The sequence below is a fragment of the Helicoverpa zea genome, chromosome 26 (assembly GCF_022581195.2).
Source record: "Helicoverpa zea isolate HzStark_Cry1AcR chromosome 26, ilHelZeax1.1, whole genome shotgun sequence".
NCBI classification, from domain to species: Eukaryota; Metazoa; Arthropoda; class Insecta; order Lepidoptera; family Noctuidae; genus Helicoverpa; species Helicoverpa zea.
The window spans coordinates 1,184,363-1,200,291 of record NC_061477.1 but is presented as its reverse complement, the minus strand read 5'-3'; the positions used below and the strand labels follow the sequence as shown (position 1 = coordinate 1,200,291).

The following is a 15,929-nucleotide window of genomic DNA, read 5'->3' as shown; positions in this document are numbered from 1 at the left end:
AACTATTAAAATGGTGAAAAAGTGTTGCGTTTCTACTTGCAAAAGTGAATCCTATGGTGGTTGCAATATATCGTTCCACAGGTTAGCTAATAATAACATTTTCGTAAACCAAACAACTAGGGTGCCCATGAATTCTTGTAACGAGTCAAAATATGGGTGATGGATTTTAAAACTGTTGTACTATTGTTATAGCTTCCCAAAAAATGAAGAAAGGTGACATAAATGGCTCAGCAGTCTATATATGAAGTAGAAATACAAAAAAACAGTCTTCACTTCGAATCTTCCTGCTTTTATACTGCTAATTTCCGCTAATTATTAAAAGCCTTTATTAGTATTTTAAGGTCACAAACTGCGTAAGTTAAAACTTCAATACTAATCTGTGTTTAATAATCTTAGCAAATTCGGATTTGTCTCACATAGCTTAATCTCATAGTCACCCTATTAGAAAGGGACAGACAGCCTCCGTACTAACTGTTTCACTCGGCTCGTTTTTTGGGTTTATATGCGCAGTCCTGTTTACTAATATTATGTCTATGGCAAAGAATGACAGCTAGCGCCATCTAGTACCTTTTGATTGAACGTAAAAGTTTACTGTACAAGGTCAGGTTACAACTACGTTATCAAACAAGTGGCCATATGATAAGTTAAACATATACCTAGCTACCAGTAGTTCCTATGTCATTGATCAAAACATAGCTGAATCATTACAATCAATCGTGAGTGAAAATAGTGAGACGTGTGTTTGGGATAGCGACAAAAAGTGCCAAAACTATTTTTAGTTCTGTGTTATATGTGGTTTATTCCACTTATTATAGGAAGCCAGTGCGTTTATATTTTAGTTAATTAATTGAAATATTGTGCGAAGATGGATGAAGATAATTATAACAACGGTGTTTATATTGATACGGAGAATTTGCCGGTGATGCGGCTTTTGACTCCGTTTAACGCGGAGGCTAGTGCAATATATGGCAGGTATGTGATAAATAATGTATATTTTATTTTATTTAATTACAGGAGCTATAAATTAGAAATTATGCTATATCATAAGTACGTATTGTTGTGAATAAATTAAATATTTAATTTATCATTCCATCAAAAAAAGTTAACGTAATTAACTTCGCAAACGCTCCTCCGCTTTCACTCAATGTCAATGTCACTTCAATGTCATCACAAAATTCACAACATTCGATTTTTTTACAAAAATAAACAATATCCATTCGGTTATGGCATAAAAAATTTACTGTGACAACAAAAAATGAGTTCTCCGCCTCAAGACCCGTCTACCCCGAAGCCGGGTTCTCCGGGAGCTGCGTCACCGGTTAAAGTAGCTTCTCCAGTTCGGATTTCAAATACTCCTTCACCAGGAACGGGTTCTCCAAGGAAAGTTTCTTCATCAAAAAGATCTTCAGATGTTAATGTCGCGAAAGAAGAAGACGACGATGAAGATTATTACACGAGGCCCGATTTCATTTACGGGGGGCCCTTCATTGGTGTAAAAAAACCTTCGCCGTTTATTGATACAGCGACGCCCATGAATTTGCCGCTGCAGGGCACGTTTAAACAGTATGTATTCTATATTCTGATAATTTCAAAGTTCTACCTATTTGGACTTTGCTGGAACTAGAAATTAAGTAAATTATGATAAGGAAATTTACAAACAAATATTATTTAACAACAGTAAATGTATAAATACTTTGCTAAATACTATCTGTATTGGTATAATTTATATATTCTTTCTTAAATAATTTATAAAATAAATACCGTGCCAATGTAGTTAAATCCTTACTAACAATATAAATGTGAAAATAAATCTGTCTGTCACACTTTGACACCTAAGTACTGAACAAATTTAAATTAAATTCATACACAGAAACTCTGAGCCTGTTACCAACAGAAGAAATTATTCTCATTATCACTCTTACATAAAGTAATGTGGATCTGTTTTTCTGCTATTTGATAAGCTCACTAATTAAGACTGCAATTCTTATCAATTATCACATTAACATTGATGAGCATTCATTACAACAATAGCGAGTAAAATTCATTGCAGTAATATACAGATTAATGTGTTTACAGAGTTTTCTGTTAATCTAGATTGCGCTGAAATGTTCTATGTAGGTATACAGGTATTTGCCATAGTAAGGTTTTGATTTAAACACATCCCCAAAGAAAACTGAATAATAGGTGGACAATAATTTTGTTTTTACACTATTTATTTTGTTTTTCATTTGTTTTCAAAGTTAAGTTAAATTATGTTTTTATTGCATTTTTATTTATATAGATAGGTTGTTATATTTTCAATAATTGGAAAGAAAACAAATCCCAAGAATATAATCTTCAAAAAAATAACCTTTACTTTTGCTATTATATTAAAGACGATATTAAAATTACTTTGTCCCTGACAATCCCTTGATCGTACATAATTTCTATTTTTAGAACCTTTTACATGAACATCTGATTCTGCACACATTATTTTTTGTATGTCCACTAAGAAAACAATTGATTTTAACCTTTAAGACCTATACAATAAGAATCTAAATCGTGTAAGAGATTCATACGAAGTTGTATGTTATGGCAATATGAACTTTATTTCTTTTAGGAATAACGTCGTTAATTGTCTTGAATGAAAGTTGACACGCAAATGTAAAATCTTGTTTGTAGAATTGAGTCAACAATTTTAACGCGTCTCTCATAGCCCGGATAGCTCAGTCGGTAGAGCATTGGACTTTTAATCCAAGGGTCCAGGGTTCAAGTCCCTGTTCGGGCGGGCTCTCTTTTTGCAATTTCTTTATTTATTTTAAAATAATTTTGTGACAATACTTGTTTTTTTTTTGAATTTTTTTATATAACTTACTTTTTTCTTTGATTTCAGGAGTTTTGCTTACTTCACTCTGAAAGAAAGGATACCAGTGATTTTGACCAAAATAATAGATTATTTATCAAGAGAAGGATCAAAGATAAAAAGTGCTCACGGGGCGGTATGTTTACCTTATTAAAAATAATACAAATTAGAACATTTACTCAATTATTTTTTAACACAAGATCAAATTCAAATTATGAATAAGACAATCGAATTATTAGAAATCACAGCTTTTTTCGTCTATTTTTTCACAAGAAATACGTTATTTCCGTTGCCATGGTAACATGCATTGTTAAACTCCTTTTTTTTCTTACAATTACTTTGTTTTCAAGTTTTTAAGGGTGTGTTACCTGAAATAAACTATTTTTTTTTCAGTCAGATGACGACGTAAGGAAATTCATGCAATATGTAACAAAGTTAAAGAACGATTTAGTTACGAACAAGACGTATGATGATTTACAAGTAGATACGCCTAACGCTCGCTTGTGGAACGCCTGGATAGCCGACCAGGAACATAAAAAGTATTTTAATAATACCTTTCTGTTTACCGAATGTTATGTGTACAGGAGACTTAAGGAAGGCTGTGAATTAACGTGAGTAATATATGTATTTCTTACTATTTAATCCATTTTAAATTATAAAACATTTCAAAACCTTTATTACACCACCACCTCCTTTATTACTACTAGTTCCTAGACTTCAATACTAGATGGCGTTTTAATAAAATGAACAACAACGCCATCTAGTGTGTAAAGTAGGAAACTAGTTTAAGGTTGGCTTTACTGAATAGATGGCACTGAATGGGGGCTACCGTTTTTTGTTTCACCAGATGACGCAACTGTAGCGTGAGGTCTAAAACTATGGCAATCAAAGTTCATATTATGAGCGCTAAAACTTATATCTGACATTTTGACATTAGATGATTATATTAGATCATAATATGATATATTACATAATATGTAATACAATATAACTATAGTGTGAACGTATTGGCGATGCCACAGTGTTGCGCAGTGCCGTATTGCTCGAAAAAGAAATGCAAACATAAGTTTCCGAAAGATTAAAGAGTGTCAAAGCAGTGACATTTATAGAACCCTGATCTGTATTTGCCATAATTAATCTAAAGTATTGTTAAATATTCATAATATTAATTTAATTAGAAATATAAACCCTCGCGCGTAAACAAACAGTGGCATTTGACGTTTCGAAGACCTCACGCTACACAAGCGCCTCTAGCGGCGATTTCATACGCGGTAGCCCTCATTACATTTAAATCCCGGTTTTACTAATTTATCAATACTTATCTTATCACCAAATATATTAAAAATATATTTAATTATTTAATATATTAAAAATATAAAAAAAAAACTGTATCTTATGAGTAACTGTATCTTATGAGATACAGTTTTTTTATGTTTTTGAGAAAATGAAACTGACTGATAAAAAATACTAATTTTTTATTAAATCTTCTATAATTTATCTCGAAAAGTATTCTTTCCCCTCACCACTAGATGGCGCTGTTGATACATTTTCACAATACATAATTTCGATCCGTTATTTTTTCTTTTTAGGAAAGGTTTAGCTAATTTTGATTATTTTGAAGACCAAAAAATCTCGGCATTCGAGAACAACGTAGAAATAATGTGTATAGTTGCCGATAGAATGATAACTATGATCAATAAGTCGGATAAGGAAAAACGGAAACAAGATTTTATTATGCTTTTGAAGGTTTGTACTGAAATTATATTTACTCGTATATTATTTTTGTGTATTGAGGAACTTTATTTAACTGTTACTCATTATTTTACCACTTTTCTTTCCGTGTAATCGTTTGAATATCTCTACAATGCATTCGGCTTAAGGTCAATTATTCATTACGTAGGGGAGATGTTCTTAAAACGGGTAACCGTCCTAAAACGGGTAGGCTTTACCATTCGTATAGTATAAATGAAGATTACTAAGACTATTTTATGTTTTCCAAAGTTTATTATATAAACAATACTATTAGCACAAATACAAGTCCCATGTAATGTTCTTGGTTAATTTATTTAACATCTCCCGTAGCTTACCCGTTTTAGGAACATCTCCCCTATTTATTATACGTAGGTACAACTTTCAAAGAACATAAATAAGATAATTGCATATGACAAATGCAATTGGGTATCATTTATTTTAAAGAAAAACATCTATAGTTAAAATAATATAACAGACTCTTAATTTTTTCTGTCCTTCTACATTTCAGTATTCTTACTCTCCTGCAAGAAGTAGCTTTAAATGTTTTTATTGTCATTTATTTATTTAGAACATATAATTTACATTTTTAAATATTAAATATAAAAATAAAAAACATTTAAAAATATAAAAAATAGGTTGCCACCGATATCGGGCACAGGGTCCAAGGTACCGGTGGTTAGGGTCCCAGAGACAGAAACCTCCTCACAATACGTGCCGTATCAAGGAGTACTGCCTTCTGAATCAGTCCCTTGATCCAGCCGCCCAACGAGAGCCTCCTGAGGTGTTCGTCGAGGCTCTTGGCTATTAAACCATTGGCCGTAACGACAATCGGCACAACAACAGCCGTGTCGACACTCCACATGGCGACAACCTCGTGCGCTAAGTCGAGATACTTTATTTGTTTCTCTTTCTCAGCTTTCACAAGGTTCTCGTCATGCGGAACGGCGACATCGACTATCATCGCGCGGCGCGCTAATCGATCTATCACCACAATATCAGGCTTATTGGCTACAATAGTCCTGTCAGTGATGATAGATCGATCCCAGTACAACGTGATATGGTCCTTTTCGAGAACTGGGTCGGGCGCATACTTGTAGTACGGTACCTCAAGGTCTACAAGGTTGTATTGCAGAGCAAGCTGCTGGTGGATGATCTTGGCCACTTGGTTATGTCTATGCAAATATTCACCATTAGCCAAACGAGAACAACCAGATATAATATGTCTGATAGACTCACCCGGATGGTGACATGCCCGACATATGTCAACCGTCCCGTCTTTCACGACATATCTCCGGTAGTTATTCGTAAGGATAACTTCGTCCATAATTGCACATACAAACCCTTCGGTTTCTCCAAACAAGTCACCGAAGCGTAGCCAAGATACGGACGCTTTGAAGTCTACATCGGGGCCATGAAGAGCCCCGAAGAAGCGTCCGTGTAGCTGTTTGCTCTGCCATACCTCCCTGCGATCGTGGGTAGTTAGTACGACAGGTTTGCGCCAGTTCTCATTTGCCAACGACAGCGGGGTGAGTCCTCTGTCCACTGCCACCATATCACGGTGCATACCCACGTCGCTTTTGAGAAAATATTTTCTGAGACTGCACACCTCGCGGTTGTGGAGCGTCTTTGCATTTAAAAAGCCTCGGCCTCCACATTTCCGTGGGATGTACAGTCTCATCACTGACGATCGTGGGTGATGCATTCGTTCTGCGGTCAGCAGTGTGCGGACTTTCCTATCTAGGGCGTCCAATTCAGTTTGAGTTCATTTGAGTATGCCGAAAGAGTACATCAGGACTGGCATGACCCAACCATTAAAGGCGCGAACCTTGTTGCCTCCCGATAAGGAACTTTTCAGGACCTTATTCAGGCGGCCAAAGAAACCTAATTGTTAATGTTAAATGTTATTATTATACTTCTTCTATTTTACTTCTTTACATAAATTTTTCAATAAGAGATTTTCTTCCTCAACCTTTACCATTTTCTTTACAGATCTGCCTCTGGGCCAACAAATGTGACCTCTCCCTAACGCTAGGGTCTCAGGTGAACTTAGTACAAGCGGCTAAAGACGCCACAGAACGCTTGAGGGCCAACCCTCCTCCTCCTCCGCCCCCCACTAAAGGGAACAAGGAGCCTCCACAACAGGGCCCGTTGGTAGTTAGCCACGACCCCTTTCAAATGGTGTTGGATTTGAAGGATAAGGTAAGAACATATTTTTATAAGTCTACTACTAGGTATACCTATTATTGACTGCCTCGTTGTTCTAGTGGTCGCAAGCGCAGCTGCTGTCCTTGAGGTCTCGGGTTCGATCCCCGGGTCGGGCCGAAATCGCTTTGTGGGTTTTCTTAAACTTTCACAAAGCAGCCCGTAGTCTGGAAGTTGGTGATTGATTCACCCGTGCATCGGAGAGCACGTAAATGTCGGTCCTGCGCCGGATCTCTTTCCGGTCGTGTCGGATTGCCGTCCCGTCGCGCTATGAGAGTGAAGGAATAGTGAGTGCACCTGTGTCTGCGCAAATGCTCGTGCACTATAATATGTCCTGCGCAGCTGGCTGATCTCCTTACATGAGAACAGTCGCCGTGGCCGAAATCGGCCGTGGACGCCATTTTTTTTTATACCTACTATTTCTGTGCATATATTTTTATAGTATGCTATGGGGGTTTTGTCCATTTGGGATACTAAAGGTTGAGGTCAACCTACTTCTAATATTATAAAGAGGAAATCTTGTTTGTTCATACCTCCTTGAAACTACTAATGAAAAATAGTTCTCTGTTAGCAGGCTACAATATAGCTGTTGTATTTTTGATGATATAGGAAATATTTTATCTTGGTACGAAAATTAGTTTCGTTTCCACGGGGCGTGAGTGAAAGCAGCTGGTCTATATTAATATAAAGCTGAAGAGTTTCTTTTGTTGTTTTGAAAAAAGCATCTGAGTTGCATAGCATCTTATCAGGCTGTAGTGCGATTTTTTTCCAGGTGCGTGGAGTAGTTGCCACGTAGTGCTTAATATAAAACTTAATACTAATGATTATTTATATTTCAGTTATTAGTAGACGACACGGCTAAGATAGCTGACCAAGTAGTGACGAAAGCCGAAGCCATGCTGAAAGCTGTAAATGCGGTATGTATCAATCATATTTACATTAACTAAACTATTTATATGCAATAAAATCATTACAAAAAATAATACCAACTTCTACGATGTAACTACCTAAAGGTAAAGATATATTTATTTTGCAAATATGGGTACAAAAGGAAATGGTGTTATAAAATAAGTAAGTTCTGCCATATTTTGCCATTCGGCGTGCAAACATTTACAAATTGTTGACGTTACAACTAAACAATTAAATTATACAAATCAAGTAGCATTAAGTAAAACTAGATGAAACCTAAATAAACCTAGGTCGACAAGTACTATGCTGAAAACTACTAGCCATACGTACAGGTTTTCTGAAGGCAGTTAAAAACGTAATTTCAAATGAGAAATAAATATTTATTTTTCAGAAATAGGTACTAGTTTAGTCGGAAAACAGTTGCCGCTACTTACCTTATTCGTTCCTCATTAGTCAATTTGATAGTAAAAAAAATCAATTTATGAGAAAATTATGTAACGATTTTCATGTATTTTTGTTCCAGAATACCACATTTAAGTTCAAATGCAGTTGCCATAGATTAGCCACAGCGATCGGTGTACCGATATGTAAAGAAGATGTGAGTTAAAACCCTTATATACTTTCCAATCATTTTTATATCCTTCCTTACAAAATCTATACTAATATAATAAAGAGCAATCGTTTGTTTGTAATCTAAAAACTCCGATACTACAGAACCCATTTAACAAATTCTTTTAATTTTGGAAAGCAAAACAAATTGTTTTTTTTTTCACTGTTGGAAAGCTAAACTATCCGATAATATAGGTTAAATATTATCCGGGTACGGGAGTAGTAGACGCGGGTGAAACCGTGGGAAACGGCCAGTATTATATAAGCTAGTATAAGCTAAAATAACTGTGTTTGTCAGTCGTTCATAACAAAACAACAGAACTAATTTACATATTTCTTCTGAGTATCTAAAGGTTTTAGGTTTTTTTTTATAATTGTGTTGCCCGGGTAACTGTGTTGAGGAGGTTATATAGGCAGTCGCTCCTTGTAAAGCACTGGTACTCAGCTACATCCGGATAGACTGGAAGCCGACCCTAACATAGTTGGGAAAAGGCTCGGAGGATGATGATTTAAAGGTTTTGACTGTCCCCCCTACATTTCTAGCTGCCCCCACCACCTCCCGAGCCTCCTGCAGAAGAGAAGACAGAAGTGAAAGAAGAGAAGAAAGAAGAAGCTCCCAAACAGATACCATGTCCAGCTAAAATGACAGTGCCTCAAGCTGTGTTTTTTGGTAAGTAGTTTACTTATTATTGGTATCTATTATGTATAGCTAGTGACGTGTAAAAATGTCGAAGGAATAAAAAAATATATTTTATAATATGAATTAATATTCGGCGAAATAATCCTTTATTATAAACTAGCTTTCGCCCGCGGTTTCACCCGCGTCCCGTAGCCGGATGGTGACAAAAAATATCATAAAACCTTCTCCCGGGTCTAAGTTACCTCCTCTCTAATTTTCAGCCAAATCGGTCAAGCCGTTTTCATGTTATGTCGTGACAACGGAAAGCAGGTTTCATTTTTATGTACCTATATAGATTTAAATAAATAATATACAATGATAACTCGGAGATTGATAGGCTAATTTAGATAATAATTTTTTGAGAAGAGAAAATATCTCAAAGTAATTTTTGAGTTACTCATGAATATTTTCACCATATAAATATTATTATTTATGTTAACAGATATAGTATGCGACAACGCTGGATACGAGCTGTTTGCCGATCTATGTCTCGCGCACTTTTTGGTCGCTCAGAAAATAGTACAAAAGGTAAGTAAATTATTAGTCAAAATAAATCACACAAATATTATAAAGGCAAATGTTTGTAAGTGTGAATCTATATTTGTACTTCTTCACGTGCAAATGGCTGCACGGATGTGGATGAGACTTGGCAATAGTTCAGCTCATACATCAGAATAAATATATCGGGTGTGTCGTTCATAATCACATTAAATGAAATGCGTTAATATACTGGTATAATAATAATATATGTCGATTAACACAAAGAAAAAAGAAAAATACGTAAAAATAATTAAAAAAAAAATTTCAAACATAGTAAATACAATAAAAAAGTGCGAAAATTAGAACACCATATAAAAGTCAGTCATTACAAACAACTGAAATTCTCCCTTGAAAACTGACAGCTGTCAACTGATCACAACATTCGATACTCCTAACTTTATCTCTGCTTTACAATGATGTTGTAAATCATAAAAACGAAAAATGACTCCTGTGGCTAAACCACTGAATGAATTAGGTTATTTTTTTTACAATTCGCCAAAGAATATCATCAAGTGTATGCGATAGGATTTAATGTGATTGTGAACGACATATCCTGTATAGGCTCACTTAAATTCGAATGTGCTAAGTAGTTTCGCGCAGGCAGAGGCAGTATAATATTATGTTTTCCTTTGTTTGCAGGTCAGATTTCATGTCAAAGATATGCCTTGGTTTATATCAGACGTGACGATCAAAGATTTCAAGTGAGTAAAAATAAATTCTCAAAATGTTTTCTTTTAATTGTCATGTCTTGAATGCCTTGTTAATATGTTATTGTATTTTTTTAGACACCTCATCGACGCGTGCGCAAACAGTAATTTTAGTAAAGAGGCATCTTCTGGTAAGTGATTACTTATTACTTACATACCAAATTGTATGCACCGAAAATGATCAAAATGCTAAATATTTCTAATTATATGCATTAAAAAGGGCGAAATATGCAAGAAATAGTTTTGGCTAATTATTTCATTAGTATAATAGCTTAGAATCTATACTAATATTATAAAGCTGGGGAGTTTGTTTGCTTGAACGGGATACTACCAAGAAGGCCCGATTAATAAAAAAACAGTGTTCGATATCCCATTTTATCCAGGTACGCGAAGTAGTTCCTAAGGGCCTTATCATACTAGCGGATTGCGAGCGTCTCCAAAGCGGAGCGGGCGAATAGCGAATGCGACGCGAACACGCTGCGGCTGCTCAGCGAAGACGTCGCGGACTTACGGCAAATTCGCAACGTTTTCGTCGCGTGTTTGTAGCAAATTAACGACGTACAATACACTCAGTAGCAAAATGGATTCAAACAATCTTTGTGTTTTCTTGCAAACGAATAAAACACTGCTTTTCGTGACGAATTTTTTGCGCGTCCGCAATGAATTCGCTGTGTATGCGCGGCGTGTTCGTTGCGCGCCCGTAACGTATTCGTTGCGCGTCCGTTCCGCTTTGAAGACGCTCGCAATCCGCTAGTATGATAAGGCCCTAAGGGACGCGGGTAGAACCGCTGGCAGAAGATATTTTTATGAAAAGGCAAACATTAAAGAAAGAAAGAAAGAAAAAACATTTATTCTTGCGCAGACGCACACGTATCACACACAATGAGAATATAAAAAGAAAATTACAAAAAAACAAGATAAAAAAAAACTTATAATTAAACACCTAATGATGGGGACCAGCAATCCAAACCACACAACACTTAAAGACTTTTCTATAATTTTAATTTAATATTTTTAATTTAATAAAGGTATATGTTTATCAGGTGCTACAGAAGGCGAGGGTGGTGAACCAAAGATAATAAAAGCAGATAACTTGAGAACTCTGGGACAGCAGTGGAACCAGTACTTTACTGATGGAATATTCGTTGTTATGGTAAGTTGTCTAATTTCATGTTATAAATGTTAAATTACCTGCTATCTGTTAGGAAATTATATATGTGTGCGACAATCTTAAAGAAACATAAAACACTTACATACAATAAAAATATAATGTTAAAAAGGAGAAAGGATATTATTGTGAAAGTTCCACAATCCAAAACTAATTTTGCTGCTAAACAATATAATATACAGTCGGCACGGTTATATAACAAAATAAACAAAGACATACACATCTACACTAAACCACTACATGAAGGAAAGAAATTGCTAATAGATTGGTTAAAATTACGTACATATGTAGATATTGAATCATTGTTATACTAAATTAGTAGATACTAGATATATTGCACCGTTACAACTACTATATAATCTAGTTATTGTATTTGAGTGACAACATAGAACTGCATAAAAATTAAATATAAGTTTGCTTTATATAGTATAGTTACAAACCGTAAGTTGTACATACAAACAGCCAAAGCTATGGAGGAGCGGAGCCTCCTAACACAGGCATCGTTATGCTTAAAAGGTGGCTCCGATCATAAACTAATGTAAACATTTTGGTACTGAAATAAACATTTTGTATTTTGTATTTTGTATTGTAATTACCGTACCGATTTACAAATGTACATACCAAACAATGTTTAAGGTTCTTCTAACCTACAGACAGACATGTGTTGCTGGGGAGTTTGTTCCACCACTTCTTCTTCCCAGCAAAAACACATAGGAAGTGGTGAAAGGAGGGCGTTTTGGGGGCTGTCTATTGTAAATTCCTGACGTTCAAAAAGTGCTGTCTTGCAGCGAAGTTCGAATAAATGATTTTTGATTTTGATTTTGATTTAAGGGTGTGATACACTGATAGTCCAGTAGTTTATGTAGATTAAAGATAGGTAACAGTTAGTAATTTACTTTGAAAAAATAAAACAAAATGAGTCTTTGTAGTTTCAAAATAACCGCTCAAAGAAAAAAAATATTAATGTCTAAACCGCATAAGAAAATATGTCTGCTTGTCTGTTCATTTCTTCCGTATAGTCTTAAGAATGTTTTTGTTCTCTTTATTATAAAACTGAAGAGTTGGTTTTGTTAGTTTGAATGCCCCAATCTCAAGACTGGTCCAATTTCTAAATTTCTTACACTGACAGATCGCCCATTTATCAAGTAAAGTTACAGGCTCCTTCTTACCCTTGTGCGGGAAATAGCTCCCTTCTAATAACTAGTTAACCATACCTCCATCTATTTTCCCCTAGGCTGAAGACTACTGGACCTACCCCCACGTGTACAAAGACATGAAGAAATTCGACCCTAACTTGTATCGCAAGCTGCAATACGCCGTCGCGATCATGTTTAAAGGCGACCTCAACTATCGCAAGCTGCTGGCTGACAGGAACTTGAACCCCACGACTGGCTTCGAGGCTGCTTTACAAGGTAAATTAAAGAAATTTTCTGCAAAGTAACTCATTCCCTCGAGAATCTGTAACTTAAATTCTGAAATAGGACCCCTGTCCTGTCTTTTTTGGACAAATATGAGGTCTAAATCTATCTTTGGGAAAGGTAAGTCATTTTTAAAGGTCCTGTAACTTAGCTGCTGGAATAGGACCCCTATGCTGTCTATTTTGGACTAAAATGGCGTCAAAATTGACATATTTGAGACCCCTTAAGACTATCAATTCAGGCAACAACAGAGAGGGTCTCAAAATCTTCAGAATCATGTTATCTCGCAAACATTTAGGCTCTTAAAGTGCAAATAACTCCCAAAAATACAAAGACATGAAGAAATTTGACCCTAACTTGTATCGCAAGCTGCAATACGCCGTCGCCATCATGTTTGAAGGCGACCTCAACTATCGCAAACTGCTGGCTGACAGGAACTTGAACCCCACTACCGGCTTCGAGGCTGCTTTACAAGGTAAATTTGTGATTTTTTTCTATAAATTTCTGTGTAACTTTGGGAAAGATAAGTCATGTTTTAAGGTCCTGTAACTTAAGTGCTGAAAAAGGACCCTTATGGTGGCTTTTTTAACAATTATGAGGTCAAAATTCGCTAATTTGAGTATATTTTTGAAGGGTAAGTGATTTTTAATGGTCCTGTGACTTAAATGCTGAAATAGGGATCCCTATGCTGTCTTTTTTGGACAAAAATGGCATCAAAATAGATATATTTGAGACCCTCTATGGGTATCTATTTGGGCAACAAGAGAGAGGGTCTTAAAGTCCAAAAACTTCAAAAATACAAAGACATGAAGAAGTTGGACTTGTATCGCAAGCTGCAATACGCCGTCGCCATCATGTTGAAAGGCGACCTCAACTATCGCAAGCTGCTGGCCGACAGGAACTTGAACCCCACGACTGGCTTCGAGGCTGCTTTGCAAGGTAAATTTTGTTGTTATTTTGCTGTAAAAACTCGGTTTTGAAGTTTCTGTACTTCAATAGTTGCAACGGGAATTCTATGCTGGTGAAAATTTGAGGTAAGCATTTTTTTAACCCATTTTAGGTTTATTTAATGCTAAAATTTGGGTATTTTGACTCTATCCGTCCGTTTTGCAAGATAGATGCAAAACTTAGATAAGTAATTTCAGATTATTCTTTACTCCAAGAGTTTTTTTTTTATATAGGGCTATCAATTTCAGCAATAAGAAAGGAGGACCGCAAAATCTTTAGAATCATGTAATTTGGCCACAGTGAAATGACATAACATAACTTTAACTAAAAATATATTCTTTCTATACTTGATTTATTTCCATCTCGTACAAAAACCCAACTAAAAATAGCCTTGCAAGGGTATCATCATCCTCCGAGCCTTTACCCAACTGTGTTGGGGTCGGCTTCCAGTCTAACCGGATGTAGCTGAGTACCAGTGCTTTACAAGAAGCGACTGCCTATCTGACCTCCTCAACACAGTTACCCGGGCAACCCAATACCCCTGGGTTAGACTGGTGTCAGACTTACTGGCTTCTGACTACCCGTAACGACTGCCAAGGATGTTTAGTGACAGCCTTGCAAGTGGTATACAAAACTATGATTTATTCCCCCCAGGTTTCATCCCAGCGCCACTGATAGCAGTCCGCACAGTGAAGGCCGAGCTGATCTGCGGCCTGCCGAAGGGCAAGTGGGATGCGCTCACCAAGCTCGATGCTGAATGGATGCAGAAGGGCGATTATGGGTATGTCACCCTTTAAGAGATGAAACTAATAACTATAAATATAATAAAGAGAAAACATTTTTTTTATTTGAAAAATTATCTATCCCTGTGTGACATAGGCTATTTTTCCGGTTACGGGAAATTTTTCCCCCTCGGACGCAATTGAAACCGCGGGTAACAGCTATATTCATAGACTTCATAATCTTGCTAGCCTTTTATCAACTATGTTGGGGTCGGCTTCTAGTCTAACCGCATCCAGCTCAGTACCAGTGTGCCACATGGAGCGACTGCCTATCTGACCTCCTCAACTCCTTTATTTAGGCAACCAGATACCCCTTCATAAGATTGTTTGTCACGCACTCTGACTTCGGAGTGCCTGTAACGACTGCTAAAGATGTTCAAATGACAGCCGGGTCCCATCAATTTAATGTGCCTTACGAAACACGGAGAAACTCGTCACGCATCCACAGGGCGACCGAACCGAGGGTTGCTTAACCTCATAATCGATCGACCATTTCGGCTGTTACTTAGGCATAGGCTCCTCCCATTTTAGCATTTTTTGGCGAATAAAATAATAATGCATTGGTGATATGATAATTTCAAATATTTTATTATTTTTCAGAGTAATACAATACTGTCCGAAGGGCGAGCCGCTCAAGATATCAGATCGTCCGTGCATCGACTACTGTCAAACTTGCTTCGGCGTCATCTGTCCCGAACATACGGACATGTGAACATATTGTGAGTACTTACCTGTGTTTGAAGCTTTTATATCTATGCTGAAGTGATAAAGAGGAAACATTTTTTTTGTGTGCTTGTTTGTACCTTAAAGGCTACGAAAGTACTGAACATATTTTAAAAATCTATATTAATAAAATGTAATAAAGGGGATATATTTTTTGTTAATATCCGAAAGGCGCGGAAGCTGCTGAACCGATTTAAAAATATATTTTGCTCTTGGGAAACCGTGGGTATCAACTATTTTATACTAATACTAGCTGTTTCCCTCGTTTTCACCCACGCTCTGTGGGAACTACTCCCCGCACGCGGATAAAATTTAGTCTGTTACTCGGGGATAACGTATATAGCTTCTCAACTGTGTAATCATTTTTCAACTCGGAGTTTCAAAGGCTTTTTGGTACAAACAAAAATTGTTTTCAAAAAGTTAGTTTTATTGAACTGATCGCTAATGTCAGGAACTACCTACTGGACTTATTTGAAAAAATCTCTGTGTTACATAGCCCATTTATCGAGAAAGTTTTTTTTCTGGGTACATAATTAATTAAATATTTTTATTTTTGCAGATGGCGATTGAACTCATTTTTTGTTGTTTCTAAAACAATATTTTTCAAATATTTTGGCACAGTTGGCTTCTACACCATTTTTATTAAATAA

The 15,929-nt window shown here is 36.2% G+C and overlaps 1 protein-coding gene and 1 non-coding gene across 3 annotated transcripts; both read left to right on the top strand.

The window, feature by feature from the left end:
• Positions 1-649: 649 nt before the first annotated feature.
• On the top strand, positions 650-15,900 carry LOC124643045 (damage-control phosphatase ARMT1-like). 2 transcript variants are annotated; one of them, XM_047181884.1, is made up of 16 exons: positions 650-972; positions 2,873-2,978; positions 3,236-3,453; positions 4,432-4,588; positions 6,584-6,793; positions 7,636-7,713; positions 8,229-8,303; positions 8,858-8,984; positions 9,436-9,521; positions 10,173-10,234; positions 10,319-10,371; positions 11,284-11,393; positions 12,643-12,820; positions 14,429-14,555; positions 15,157-15,275; positions 15,839-15,900. In XM_047181884.1, exons 1-15 carry the CDS (start codon positions 866-868, stop codon positions 15,266-15,268), a joined length of 1,806 nt encoding a protein of 601 aa, XP_047037840.1. In that variant the 5' UTR covers positions 650-865; the 3' UTR covers positions 15,269-15,275; positions 15,839-15,900. The 2 variants fall into 2 exon arrangements, with proteins under 2 accessions (XP_047037840.1, XP_047037839.1); XM_047181883.1 differs by lacking the exon at positions 650-972 and adding an exon at positions 1,148-1,563.
• On the top strand, positions 2,695-2,767 carry Trnak-uuu. The gene has a single exon. It is a non-coding gene; the product is annotated as a tRNA-Lys (tRNA).
• Positions 15,901-15,929: the final 29 nt, after the last annotated feature.